We start from the raw sequence: 14,532 nt of genomic DNA on the forward strand, positions 1-14,532 counted from the left end.
TTTTAAACTATCTAATCGAACCATTCACAATTCAATACATATAAATTATTAGTACTGCCTCTTCTTATATTAATTTATAAATTAGACAATTTCTTTAGAAAAATTAGAGAGATTACATGGTGTTCGTATTAAATCTTAAACGGAAAAAAGACTAAGTAAACGTGACAATAATGTCAAACAAACAAAATTTGAACATATACTTAATCAATTTTTGTAAAAAGAAAAAATAAATAGTTCAAAATATCAAATATACAAAAAAAAGAATATTAACAACATATTAAAATATATACATTTTTAAGCCAATAAAAACTTGGGAGCGCATAAGCTGGGAACCATAAAATAAGGGATGATTATAGCAGTACAAAACATGTTTTGAAAGCAATGAAACACGTGCCACTTGAATGCAAAACCTGAGCATGAGTGACGACACAATATGAGTGCGTTAGAAAGAACATAATGAGCCTTAATGAAATAGAAGAAAAAATGTGAGGGAACAAAGAACAAACCTCATGAGACTGCCAATGGTGGAAATAGAGGAAGAATGGAGAGGACTGCAATGCCCACAAAAATGAAACCTCACACGTGCAGCAGGGTGGAAATGGTACCTCACAAGTGTATGACGGTGGAAATGTCACCTCATAAGTGTAGTGGTGGTGGAAATGGAACATGAATGGAGTAAGAATGTTGGAAATTGTTGGGTCGATTAAAAGAACATCTCTTAAAAAGTTTTACATTGTCTAAGACAATCAAAGAAGTGTATGTTAGTAACTATATAATGGACTCTAAGTCTATGATGTTCCTTGTCCTGAGTCAAAGACACTTCAATCTTAGATTCTTCTAATTAATATTATGTAATAAGAGCGTTGTTATTAGGGATCATGATCCTCCATGATGATGAAAGCAACATAGAACATAGAACCTGTGAAGGTGAAATATCGATAAAAACTAACCCAGCATTAGGCACAAAGAAAAGCGGACACGTGTAAAGTAAGAAACAAACCGAAAACTTCTAGACTAAACTCTAAGATGTGAGGTTTGGGTTGGAGAGTATGTGTACTCGGGACCAAAAGACATGGATGTGTTATCTACATGTTTTCTTATATTTATTTTATTTCTTTATTAATAAAGGGATTCCGAGCCGTTTTTTCCGACAAAAATAAAAGAAGAACATGAATTCCTAACGCGACCGAGGAAAAGAAAAGAAAAAGTTTTACAGCGGCACGATGCGACAGGATTCCTAGGTGGACATATAATTTTTCATAAATTAACCCTATGTAAAAGTATAGACTTCTTCGATTCCTATAATTTAACACTCAAGTAAATTATTCTAAAATAATTTATAATCTCTCAACATTCATTTATGTAAATTGCCATTGAAAATTACACATAACAAAGAAGGAGATTTCAAAAGAAACTGAGTTCCAAAGTTCACAATTACAAAAAAAGCCAAACCGAACATAAATCATACAACACAATACAAATGTGCCCAGCTCAGTCCTACTATGTAGTTACTGATGCACCTTATTACAACACTTAATACATATGATGGATGCAATTAAGGGGTAATTAATTATTAGGCCCCATAATTTATTATATCAATTGTTATTTCTTAGACAGCAGCATGTGACAAGACAACTAATGATTTAGTTGTGATCCTTAGTAAGGTAAGAATCAATGTCTTTGGTGAGTTGAATTCCGAGTTGCAACATGGCGTGAGGATCAGGAATGTGGTTATGTTGTTTCTCAAACTCTATTGTCCATTGGATCACACTACCCTTTCCCTTTGGAGTAGCTTGCAAATTAGCTTTGAAGGTCTTGTAGTGTCCCAAAAGGTCACCCTCTACAACATTGAAGCTCAGTTTCTTGTTTTCCTTATCTATGTCTTCAACTATCTCCTTCGCTACACAAATCTTTCCTTCTGTTCTTATCCAAATTCAAATTAGCTTTTCACAATAATTCTTCATAAACATAAAAAAAAGGTTTATCACCACCTCAACAAAAACTAAAAGTAACAGATTTATCAATTATATCATACGACAGAAAGAAAACAAAAGAAGTCCTATCAAATAAGTCTTAACATATTACTATTAAAAAGTATATATATATATATATATATATATATATATATATATATAATTCTATTTTAATAATAAATTGAAATTTAATAATAACATGTAGGAATATACCTGAAATGATATTACTGATGGCTAAAATTCATCGTTAATAACAATTATAGATTAATTTTACCATGAAATTTATCGATCATTATAAGAAAATCTTTTTAAAAAATATGTTTAGAAATCAATAGACTAATTTTCTAATTAGAAATCAATTCTTTTGGTAATGAAAATTTTGGTAACTAACGTTAGTGACTAATTCATAATAAAAAATATTTTAGTTACCAATTTAGAAATTAATTATAATTTTTTGAAACTTTAGTTACCAATAACTTTTAGTTTATAAATAAAATTTTAATTGATCAGTATAGTCACTAATTATTTTTTGTTATTAAAATTAATCACAGAATATTTATAAACATATATTTTTATCAATAATTCAAATTCTAGTTTATCAATGAAGTTCATCAAATTTGTTTTCATCTATATGTTCTGTTTTACCAACAAATTTATTGTTTTCGGTAATTAAACAATTTCTTACAGTAAAAGATTAAAATTGAGAGATAAAAATTATTTCTTAGGACTTTAGTTTTATTTGTTTAAATATTAAAACTAAATTAAAATTTCCATAAGCCAGAAGTTTATAAGGAAAAATAGAGTAAATACTTGGGCAAAGTTGAAACATATGTATATGCACTAATCAAATCTATTTGTCTTTGAGACAACTCTCTAATTTAAAACACATAAAATCATTATAATGTATAAAAAATAACATTTTTTACCGATAAACAACTCAAATAATATAGTGAAGCAAGTGTGTTGTATGAAGTTGTTTGAGAAATTGTTAAGAAAGTAATTAATGTTTTGTTAATGAAGTTTAGAATAAGAAAGTTGTATACCATGCACGTAATTCCAGGTGATGACGGATCCCTCAGTGCCCCATTCTCCATTCTGAATTTGAACAGACTGTACTTTCTGAGGTGAAATGGTGGCAATATAGTGTGGCCTGTTGCAGAAAACATCATACAACTTATCAGCAGAAGTTTTGATATCAACCTCACTTTCTATCTTTTGAACCTGCGAGTATGCCATATCTGTTTACTTCTCACAAGGTATGTGTACAATATACACCTATCCATCTATATATATATATATAATTAATGTAAAGCTTAGTCTTGGATTCTTGTCATGATAATATTTTTTTAGGTATTATTTGAGAAGGAATGGTATATTGTTGTCATTTGTCTATTTTTTTTGTATATTTTACTTTATGTATGAATTGGGACAACCTAATTGTCTCTATTCAATATTTTTTTTTTCTGATTAATATATATATTCTTTCAAGCATTAAGTACTTTATAAAAATATTTTAAATTAAGTTTATATTGAAAATATTTATTCCATTGAATGTTAATTTTCTTTTTAATTTTTGTTAAGTGTTTGTTGTTTGATTTGTTGATATTGAGATGACATGACAATTATTTTTATCTTCTTATTTTTAATTTGTCGATCAATTTATTCTTTATGATCATCTTATATTGTTGACAACAAAAATCAGACTTTAGAGTAGTTTTATGAAAATAAAAATATTTTAATACAGTTAACGAAACAATTTTTTTAACAGAGAGTTATTGAAAATACTTAAATTTATGAAGTATTGGAAATACATCCATGTATATAATAATATAAAATATTTATCTTATTTTAGAAAAAAATATATTGGAAAAAAATGTTGGAGGCGGCATTTCTTAATAAAAAATTAAACTTGAATTCATTTTTTGCGTTGGGTTTGAATATTGAATTTTTCTAAATTAAGCAATTTAATTCATGGTAGTATGTCATCTAATTTCTGAAAGAAAATGTTAATGTATATATCAAAATAATATGTATTAAAGCTTGTTGTGAAACCTTATCACTCTAATATCTTGCTTAAATAACTAATTGACAGGTTATCCTAACAATTGAACAACATATTAAAACTTGTTAAACTTTATTATTATTATTATTATTTTATATTAACATATTGCAATTTTTATATATAGATAAATGTATGATAGATAGGTTGAAGGATATATTAAAGGAATAATATGTGACTGGAAGTTTGAGGTGAACCACCACTAGTGGAGGAGGAATCTTCTATCCTTTGCAATAATATATAGCTTTGTGGGCTCACAATGATACCCATAATGATGTAAATATCATGATCAAAATGGCTAGTGGATATGGGTAATAACATTTTATTCTCCATATGAGCGATGTAATTATTTTACTCCAATCACAAGTTTAGAAAAAACCATCTAGGTAACAACTATGTGGCACATGACCAAAAACAACTCTCGTCAATCTTAAACAACCTAAAACTACATAAAAAAATCACTAATGCAAAAATAATTCTTATGTTTGTTATAATCTACTCGGTATAATAAATGTAAGAATTTTGAAAATGATATAATTGATAGAATGTTTAAAATAGTGAGATTTGATTATTTTAATATTAAAATGTTTTAGAGTATAAATAGAAATTTTATAAACAAGTTTATTATTTATAAACTTATTATCTCTCTAAAAATTGTTTTCGTGATCTTATGAAGAACTCATCACTTCTATCTGATCAATTTCTTCACTTGAGTAAGTTGATTTTTTTGCTCAATTTTCGTGGTCTTTTGTCCTTATGCATCTATGTGAGCAATTCTAGCTCACATGTGGATTCTAAGTCTTCCTTATGAGTTTCTGCTAATCAATGGTTCTAATGATGTGTCTTGATCATATTTGTGTTGTTCTTAGGTTGAATTTGCGTCCTGATAGTTGGAAGGGAGATTTGTTATTCCTTGAGTGTTTGAGTCATCTTACATGTAAGAGAAGCTAATTTCAATGCTTTTAAATTATACGACATCTTTAAATTGGTAAATTGTATTATGATACCGTGAATTGTTTGTATGTTTGATCCGTGGAATGATGCATGAATGTGTGAAATTGATGTTTTAAACTTTAGTTGTTTACCTATGAATAACTATTGATATTGTTTTTGATTTGAGTGTAATTGGTACTATTGTTTGTTGTTAATTTGAACTTGGTATGTGTTTGACATTTGTAAAGGTTTTTAAGCTGCTTAGACTTGATTGGGAATGCATAATTATGCAAAATCTTGTTCTGCAAAATAATGCAGACTCATTGGTCGAAGATGAGCTCGCTCAAGGAATTCAAAGTTAGAGACTCAATGACTTAGGAATGGCTGAGTGAGGATTCACTTACTAAGCGAATCCAAAGCCAGGGGCTCATTGACTTTGAGTCACTCGAGTACCTACACGCTTAATGAATCCAAAGTCAGAGAGTCTAAGTAGTTGTTATATAATCAATTGTTGAGGTCTTGGGTTTGTTGTGAATGATTTCTTATGAAATGGTTGGTGTCTGAGATTAAATTAAGAATAGTTGATACTAATTCAAAGAGGATTAATGATGATTTGTAATAGTGTATGCATTGATGTAGGGATTCAGTTGGAAGTTGTCATGATGCTCTAATAACCCTCCAATTCTCAAGTAGAGAAGAATGATGTATGTGGTGAGAGGAGCAGAAAATCTTAGTCTAGGGACTTTACCTTCGCCAAAGGCGTTAACAGACTAACCTTGTGTGCGGTTATGACTCTGCAAAGTAATAGTTGTCACCACAAGTGTACAATTTACTAGGGTCCAATATCAATGCATGTATCCGGATAATTGAATCATGTCCAAGTCCTTGTATGAAATAGTATGATTGATTATATATGATTCAGTAATTGTATTCTTTAATGATTAAATCTTTTTATACATTAGCTTACCCTTTTCTTTACGTCTTGTTTTGTCTTGCATTTTATTCTTATTTGCAATGATCACTTGACTGGTGTGAATAGACGAGGAAGTTATAGCTAGGCCAGTTCAAGGAGAGGATGATGCAACTATTTAGTTGGTGTTTAGGAATCTTGTGTATATTCATCATTTTGAAAAGCTCTAAGTTCATAATGTTTTTTGTCCCAAGTCTAAGACACTTTGAGTTAGTGTTTGACTTTTCTTATCCTCTTGTAGTAGAGTGTTGTGAGGTATAGTTAATTTTTGTTCGAGAGAGTGTGGGTGTATTTGGGGTCAAAGGGTTGAGAGTGTTATGTGTGTTGTACAAATTTGCACATAGTAATTATTTCATGATTGTCTTTAGATAATGATCAAGGTTTTCACATTATATTCTTGTGTTTTTTTTAATAAGGTAATTTTTGGGATAGAAACAGTAATGATTTTCCAACAAAAAACAGTGTATATAAATGTATATTAAATGCAAAATAGAAGACCAACACCAAAAACTCATCATAGAATCAAATTCATAGAACTGATGGAAATAATTAAGCTACATTAGACATAATTATTTATTTCTTAGATAAAAAAATAGTTATATTGATTAGTTGTGGTTGTGAGTGAGGTATGCATTAATTTTGTTGTTGATGTCAAGTGTTATCTGCAATATGGCATGAGGATCAGGAATGTGATCTTTCTGTTTCTGATATTCAAACACACAATGCACTGTGCTTCCTTTTTGTTTTGGAGTAAGTTGTATCATAATCTTGAAGCTCTTGTAATGTTGCAGCAGTTCTCCCTCAATAACCCTAAAGCTTATTTTCTTCTTTTCCTTGTCAATGTCTTCAACCATCTCCTTCACCACACTAACTTTCCCCTCTTTTGTTCTCCAATATAAAACACATATTTTATAGTAAGACTTCAAATCAAACACTATGTAATTTGATTTATAACATGTACAAATTTCATCATATAACATGTAATTTGATTTATAACATGAAGTATAATAAGTAAAACAAAACCTATATTCTATTTGAGAAAAGAAAATAAGAGAAGCATATTTTTTTTTTCAAGCAGATTCTATTATCAATTAAGTATATTGAGGTATACATAATTTAGTAACATTTTGATGTTACTTTTAATGAACAATTTCTCTATGAATTAATTAAAAATCATTTTATTTATTTATTTAATAAAATAAATAATTGAACAACTCTTGTATTTTAAAAACTATTTTTTTTTCTTAAACAATCACCACATAATTTTTTAACGTTATTCTTACAAAATTATATATGTATTTTTTAAATTGTATTATTTTAATGTTTTCTAATAGCAGTCTTATAAAATTACGAAACTATATATATTTTGATGTAATTTTTTGGTAGAATAAATAATATTGATTGATAACAAGTTGAGGTCATAAAATTCAGTAAATTTGATATTTTTACTATTAATATTAATGATAGAAAATTGAAGGTAAAATTGACATACCATGTAAATAATTCCAGGATATGATAGATCCCTGAGTACCCCATTGGCCTTTATGAATTTGAACAGAGAGTAAATTTTGAGGGGAAATTTTGGGAAGTTGGTGTGTCTTGTTGCATAGAATATCATAGAATTTCTCAGCAGAAGCATTCATACTCACCTCACTTTCCAGCTTTTGAATTTGAGAACATGCCATTGCTTCACTACCAAGAAGATGAAGATTTATAATTACTATGCCACACAAATATGCCTCTTTTATAGGTGAAAAAGCATTGATTATGGAGCATTAACTCAACATTAATAATAATTAGTAATAATTAATCTTAATTTTGAAATATTGTATTGGTTGGTTGTTATGGAATTTGTGCTTGGAAATGTCACCTGAACCACTGTTAGAGGAAGCATCTGCTTTTGTTTTCCAGATTCTAGCAAGGATAAAGATGATGGCATCTCTATTTTTTGTTATTCATCTTATAAGATGACCATCATCACAAGTTTTTTCTAGTCAAATTTGTGGAATCACAAATTCTGGTAAACAAGATATGTAGAAATAAATAAATCTGTTTGGGTTTTAATTAGTATTTATAATTGAAAGTAATTGGTATTTTCTTATATATTATGGGAAAGTTCACAGTTCTGTAAAAAGCTGAACTTAAAAGCTATTTTTGGAAAATATTTATCTTTAATGTTGTGTTTGGATTGGAGTGTGGGTTTGGAGGAATGGATTTGCGTTGATTTGTAGGTAAAGATAAAATGATTTGAATTAAGAAAAAGATGATATGATTTGAGTGAATATGTCTATGAAGTGATGGATAAAATTTAATAAATTATAATCTTTAATAGAATAAATTGTATGATTATCATTTTACCCTTCAATATAAATAGAAGAAATGATATTAAAATAAAATTAAAAATATTATTTTAAATTAAAAAAATATAATTTACTGATATTATCATTAATAACTTAAAATAAATTATTATTATTCTCAATGATAACTTAACATAATTTATAATATAAACTATTTAATTTATATATCCACATTTATTTAAATTTATTTTATTTTATTTTATATATACTTAATTCATTTATAAAAAATATTTATTTGAATAATAATATTAATAATAATTATATTATTATTATATAATACTAATTATAATTATAATTATATTTTATTTAAAAAATATTAATTAAATATATGTATAATTATATATATATATATATTATCGTAATATATATTATTATTATATATTTTTTATTATATCATAGTAATTATTATAATAATTATAATTGTAGTTATTATTAATATATATATATATATATATATAATTATAATACATATACATATAACAATGAATAATTTTTATATATTGAGACAATGAAATAATTTTAACGTGATAAGTTGTCTTTTTCTGTATTCCTCTTTAAAGAATGTCAAAATCTGTAACTCATATGCAAATTCACTCTCTTAAATCAATGTAAATTAGTATAATCAAACATGTCTATAACTCACTTTCCATCTATATATGAAGAGTACTCATATATATATATATATATATATATATATATATATATATATGGTAAATTATGTTTTTCGTCCCTCAAGTATTGTACAATTTTGTTTTTAGTTCCCAAACTAATGTTTGCTCCAATTTGGTTTCTCATGTTTTGAAACGATCGGAAATGGTCCTCATTCTTGGACGTCGTTAGTTGTGTTTGACACATGACAAACAGACTGTCAGGTCTGGATTTCGTTTTAAGCTGTTTAATTTATATTTTGTGTACGTGTTAATTAAAGATGAAAAAAATTAAATAAAAGAGAAATTGGAAAAAGTATGAAACCCTATAATTTAAATTTCAGAATTGGAAAAAGTAAAATTTATATAATAGAAGAAGCGTTATCTTGTATTATATAATTATAGATTAAACACAGAAATGAAATAGTTTTAAGAAGTTTGGTTGCGCCAAAATTTCCCTCCTCTTCTCTGCAAAACTTCCTCTTTCTCCACCACTCTCGCGTGCTACCCAAAGTGAAGAATCTGTCGCCGTCGTTGGCGAGATTGGAAACTGTAAACTGTAAAAAATATATTATAAAAATAATAATTGAAAAGATTAAATTTAAAAAATAAAAGAGGATATAAAGTCCTTTTATATAAACACAAATGTGATACGTATGTGTATGCCTTTTTTGAGTATGTATAAATTTTAAAAGTAATAAATAAAAGAGTAAAATTTGAAAAAAAACAAAAGGTATATATATATATATATATATATTTATATAGTTATAGATAAAAAATATTATAAGTAATAATGTATAACGAGTAATTATTTAAATTTAGAAAAATAGTAACTAAAAAAGTAATTAATTGTTTTATAATGACTAATTATTTAAATTTAAAAAAGTAATTACAAAAGTGATTAAGAATTGGAAAATTATTCTTTGACTCCAATTTTTTTCTATTATACTTTACTCCATGGCGTAGTTTATTATGAACCATTGATTCTTTCAAAAAAAAAGATAATTGTACATTAATCAATGAGTCACACTAAACCATGATATCAAAAAATAGAAAATGAGAGTCAAAAAATATAGTGATAGTATCATTTTCCAAAAGAATTCAATAGTTTTGAACATTGTTAAGGCAAAAAGGAACATTAGTATACAAAATAGACTAAAGTTTTTTTAAAGCATATTAAAATAGTTGAAAAGAGGAATGTAAACTTGAAAGTGTGCTTCAACAAAAGAATTTGTTTCTTTAGTACACACTCTTTGATATCTTGATTACCACTAGACTCTTTGATATAATTTTTTTACTTATTTTATTTAAAAAATATGTACTTTTTATTCTAAAAGAATATTAAAATGAATATTAAAACTATAGAAATATTAAAAATTTGTTTAAAATAAAATATAAAAATAATTTTCTTAAAAATATAACAAAATGTCAAAATTTTTAATTTTATTTAGAATATATATATATATATATATATATATATATATATATATATATATATATATAAATAGAAGATTGAGCTTTTCTAAGCAATTTCTTTTTTCATACTAAGAGGTCTATTACAGAAAGAAAATCTCAACAAAAGTCTAAGTAACATTAAGGCCGTATTCTTTTGGGTGGATGTACTATTCATAAGAAATGAGAAAAGATGATTAGGAGGTGAATAGCGTGTTCTTTTGGAGGTGATATAAGATAATGAGATGAAATGATTAGAGGAATTGACTAAAAATTCAACCTCACCATCTATAGTGAGACTAGAGAATGACACATCTACATTTATCAAATTATCCTTCATTATTTAATTTTTATTACATGAGATTTAACTGTTAAAATCAATATACATGGTTTTAGTTCACTTTCTTAATTTAACTTTAACAGTAATAATAATTTATTATGGTTATAATAAAAAATATTACTTCTAAAATTACTATTAAAAAAAATTCCATATAAATTAATTATTTTCAGTCTTAGATATTAAATTTATTTTTATACAAAATAAATTGTATTATTCATTTTTTTTAAATATTTTTTTTATATTTTAAATCATTCAATAAAATTTATAAAATAATTTAAATTATTTATGCATAATTTTATATTATCTATAACAATAGGGAAATTTTGTTAATCTATTATTTTTTTCTATTAAAAGTTATTTTTAATATATCACATCGGTCAATCCAGTCACAAACTTCACTTTCTAATTTATTCTAGAACACCTCTGAATCACTTAAAAGAAATAACACCAACTTTACTCTCTAATTCTTTCAATCTCTTACTCTCATTTTTCTAATTATTTCTCTCAATAGAACGCGACATAATGTAAGTAAGAACATAATCATGCAAAATGTAAGAATAATGATGGTTGCTGCGTAAGTAGCCAAATACGAAACGGTGAAGTAAAAAGAGAAAAATAAGTGGAGGAAGACGAAAATGAGAAGAAGATGGACGAATGATGATTAGATCCTAATGATAATTTATCATGCGTGATGATTTCACGTCTCTGAACTAGTGCATATAAACTGTATTATTAAATTTCTTACAACTTTTAATAATGATTCTGAGAGGAGCAGTTGTTGAAAATTGTATTGGAATATAAATAGACATTATATCTACACTAAAACCTAAATATAATTAATTAAGATCGTTATGTAAAATGAATTAAATAATAAGATTTAAACGTTGGTGTAACCGATGACAAAATGATAAATAACAAACATAAAATATAAATACAATGGAAAACATAAAATAAGATTTATATCTTCATCTTCACTTTTTATACATTTCATATTTCAATGAGTCATTTTTCTTTATATCTTCACTTTTTATACATTTCCTATCTCAACTGAGTATTTTTCTTAGAGCATCATACTTTTAGAATTGTTGATGCAAGTAATGGTACATTGCACTAATCAATTGCTTGATTACTATAATTTTGAATTGTTTTGGAATTGAAATTATAAACTAGATAAATACTTCTATCATCGAAATTAAATTTTCATTTTATATTTAAATTCATAATTAAGGTTAATCAACAGTTCTCACACTACAATTGGAGTTCATAAACCATTGAATTGAAATGACATTTTGATTTGGAATCCAATTGATTAGTGTGTGTTGTTATTGAATTTGAGTTTTGAAATGGAATTAAGCTGATTAGGAGTTGTGACATTCATATTGAATTTGGAATTACAATTGAAATTAGATTTGAAAGACAATTTGGATTCCAATTGAAATTTTGAGTCTGATTTTTTATAAAGATTTAAATTTTATAAATTTTGAGTGTGATTAATTAATGTTACACACTACAAAATAATTAATATTAAATATATAGTGGTGTTTTAAGAGTAGGTTTAACCGACGATAGATGAAAAGTTGATGAAGGTGTGACATTCTTAGTGCATGGTGGTACTTGTGCACGAACAATGGCGGATTATTATGGTAGCAGGGAGGGGCCTTGGCCCCCCCAAAATTTTGAATTTTTTTTTTACAATATGTATTTTTATTTTTTTTATTATAGATATTAGGTATTTTTGTTTTATTTTGTTATAAATATTAAATCAAATATTTTATTTCTTTTATAAATATAATAAATAATAAAATATAAAATCAAATATAATAAAGAATAAAGATTAAAAAGATTTATCAAAATATTTTATATTATTTGTCTTCATTATAGGTTGTGTTTTTCATAAATTGTTTTCACATCTCATTTTTATCTATTTTTCTTTTCGATTTTGAAAAGAAAAAGATCTATTATTTTTTCTCTTATTTCTTCTTTATTCTCTTCCATCCTTGAGGAAGAAAAGAAGAAAGTAATTATTTTGCCTCACTTAAGAGTGAAATATTAGTTCAATAATTTATTTAAGGTTTAATTATGCCTTTGGTCCCCATTTTGGAGTCAAAATCTCAAAATGGTACCCAAATTTTTAAAAATCTCAAAATGGTCCCCTTTTTTGATGAAACGTCTCACGTTTGCCCTTCTCGTTAAGTCAAGGTTGACGCCGTCAGAGGGAGTGTCGTTCCTTGATTTTTTGAATTTTTTATTAATTTTTTTTTGAATTTTTTTTATTTTTTATTTTTTTTTGATTTTTTTTTAAAAAAATTAAAAAAATTGCCACGTGTCAAGCTGTCATCGTGCCACGTGGCAGTGACAGTGACACGTGTCAGTATTACGCCACGTGTCATTTTGTTAGTCTCAATTTAGTCCCTTTATTTTAATTTGTCTCAATTTAGTCCCAATTTTTGTAAAAAGTAACAATTTTGTTCCCCTTCAAATTGAAACAAAATTTAATTTTATATAAATGTTATACAAATATTTTTATTAAATTTGATATTTGTATTCAAATTGATATTTTTATTATATATTTTTAACATAGCTAAGTTTAGTTAAAATTATGTTTCACATTCAACTTTACTTAAAATTTTTTAAAATTTAAAATTTATATGTGTTTTATTGTAACATGAACTAGGTAATTTATGAATTTTTTTCTATTAACATTATTTTCTATTAACAACTTTTAAACCATTTTAAATAAAGTTCAATGTAAAATATTGATTAAATGAACTTAATTTGGTTAAAAATATTTACTTGAAATATCAATTTTGATGGAAATATTTGTGTACATTTATACAGAAATTAAATTTGATTTCAATTTGGAGAGGGACAAAATTGCTAATTTTTACAAAAATTGGAATTAAATTGAGACAAATTAAAATAAAGGGACCAAATTGAGACTAAGAAAATGACACGTGGCGTAATACTGACATGTGTCACTGTCACTGCCACGTGGCACGATGACAGCTTGACACGTGGCAATTTTTTTAATTTTTTTAAAAAAAATTCAAAAAAAAAATAAAAAATAAAAAAAATTCAAAAAAAATTCAAAAAAAATTCAAAAAATCGAGGAACTGACATGTGGCACTCCCTCTAACGGTGTCAACGTTGACTTAACGGTAAGGGCAAACGTGAGACGTTTCAACAAAAAAAGGGACCATTTTGAGACTTTTAAAAATTTGGGTACCATTTTGAGATTTTGACTCCAAAATGGGGACCAAAGGCATAATTAAACCTTTATTTAATGAGCCTCTTTTATATGTTTATGCCTGGAGTTTCTTACAAATTATTCTCATCTTCCATTCTTACCTATCTTCTTTTGTTGCTGAAGAGAAAAAGATCAATTATTTTTGCTCTTCTCTCAAATGTTCTCTTCCATCCTAAAAAGGAAGGTACGTAATTCTCTTTTATCTCACTTGACAGTGAAATATTAGTTTAATAATCTATTTAATGAGCCTCTTTTATATTGATTTTTTATTTTATGAACATAGAAGAACAAATGATTGTATTGTGTGTTTTTTATGATTGAATTTTAAGTGTGGTTTGATTATCATCGAATTTTCTTTTGGTATTTATGTCTCTAAATTTTTTATTAGATTATGATAAATCATTTTTTAGTACTTTTTTAAATAGGTATATTGATGAAGAATAAAAGAATAGATTCATTAGATTATCGTTATACTAAGTTATATATTCATTTTTATTGTGTTAGTGACAATAATGAAATGTGATGTATTATTTTGGCTCCCCCAACAATGTTGG

At 26.1% G+C, this 14,532-nt stretch overlaps 1 protein-coding gene across 1 annotated transcript; it reads right to left on the reverse strand.

Moving 5' to 3' along the window:
- Positions 1 to 1,398: 1,398 nt before the first annotated feature.
- LOC114182066 (MLP-like protein 34) lies at positions 1,399 to 7,648 on the reverse strand. Its single transcript, XM_028068816.1, has 4 exons — positions 7,428 to 7,648; positions 6,544 to 6,815; positions 3,017 to 3,215; positions 1,399 to 1,918 (listed from the first exon to the last, which is right to left on the reverse strand). The coding sequence occupies exons 1-4, from the start codon at positions 7,618 to 7,620 to the stop codon at positions 1,644 to 1,646; spliced, it is 939 nt and encodes a 312-aa protein (XP_027924617.1). The 5' UTR covers positions 7,621 to 7,648; the 3' UTR covers positions 1,399 to 1,643.
- Between the last annotated feature and the right edge of the window lie 6,884 nt (positions 7,649 to 14,532).

This window comes from Vigna unguiculata, chromosome 1 (genome assembly GCF_004118075.2).
Source record: "Vigna unguiculata cultivar IT97K-499-35 chromosome 1, ASM411807v1, whole genome shotgun sequence".
NCBI classification, from domain to species: domain Eukaryota; kingdom Viridiplantae; phylum Streptophyta; class Magnoliopsida; order Fabales; family Fabaceae; genus Vigna; species Vigna unguiculata.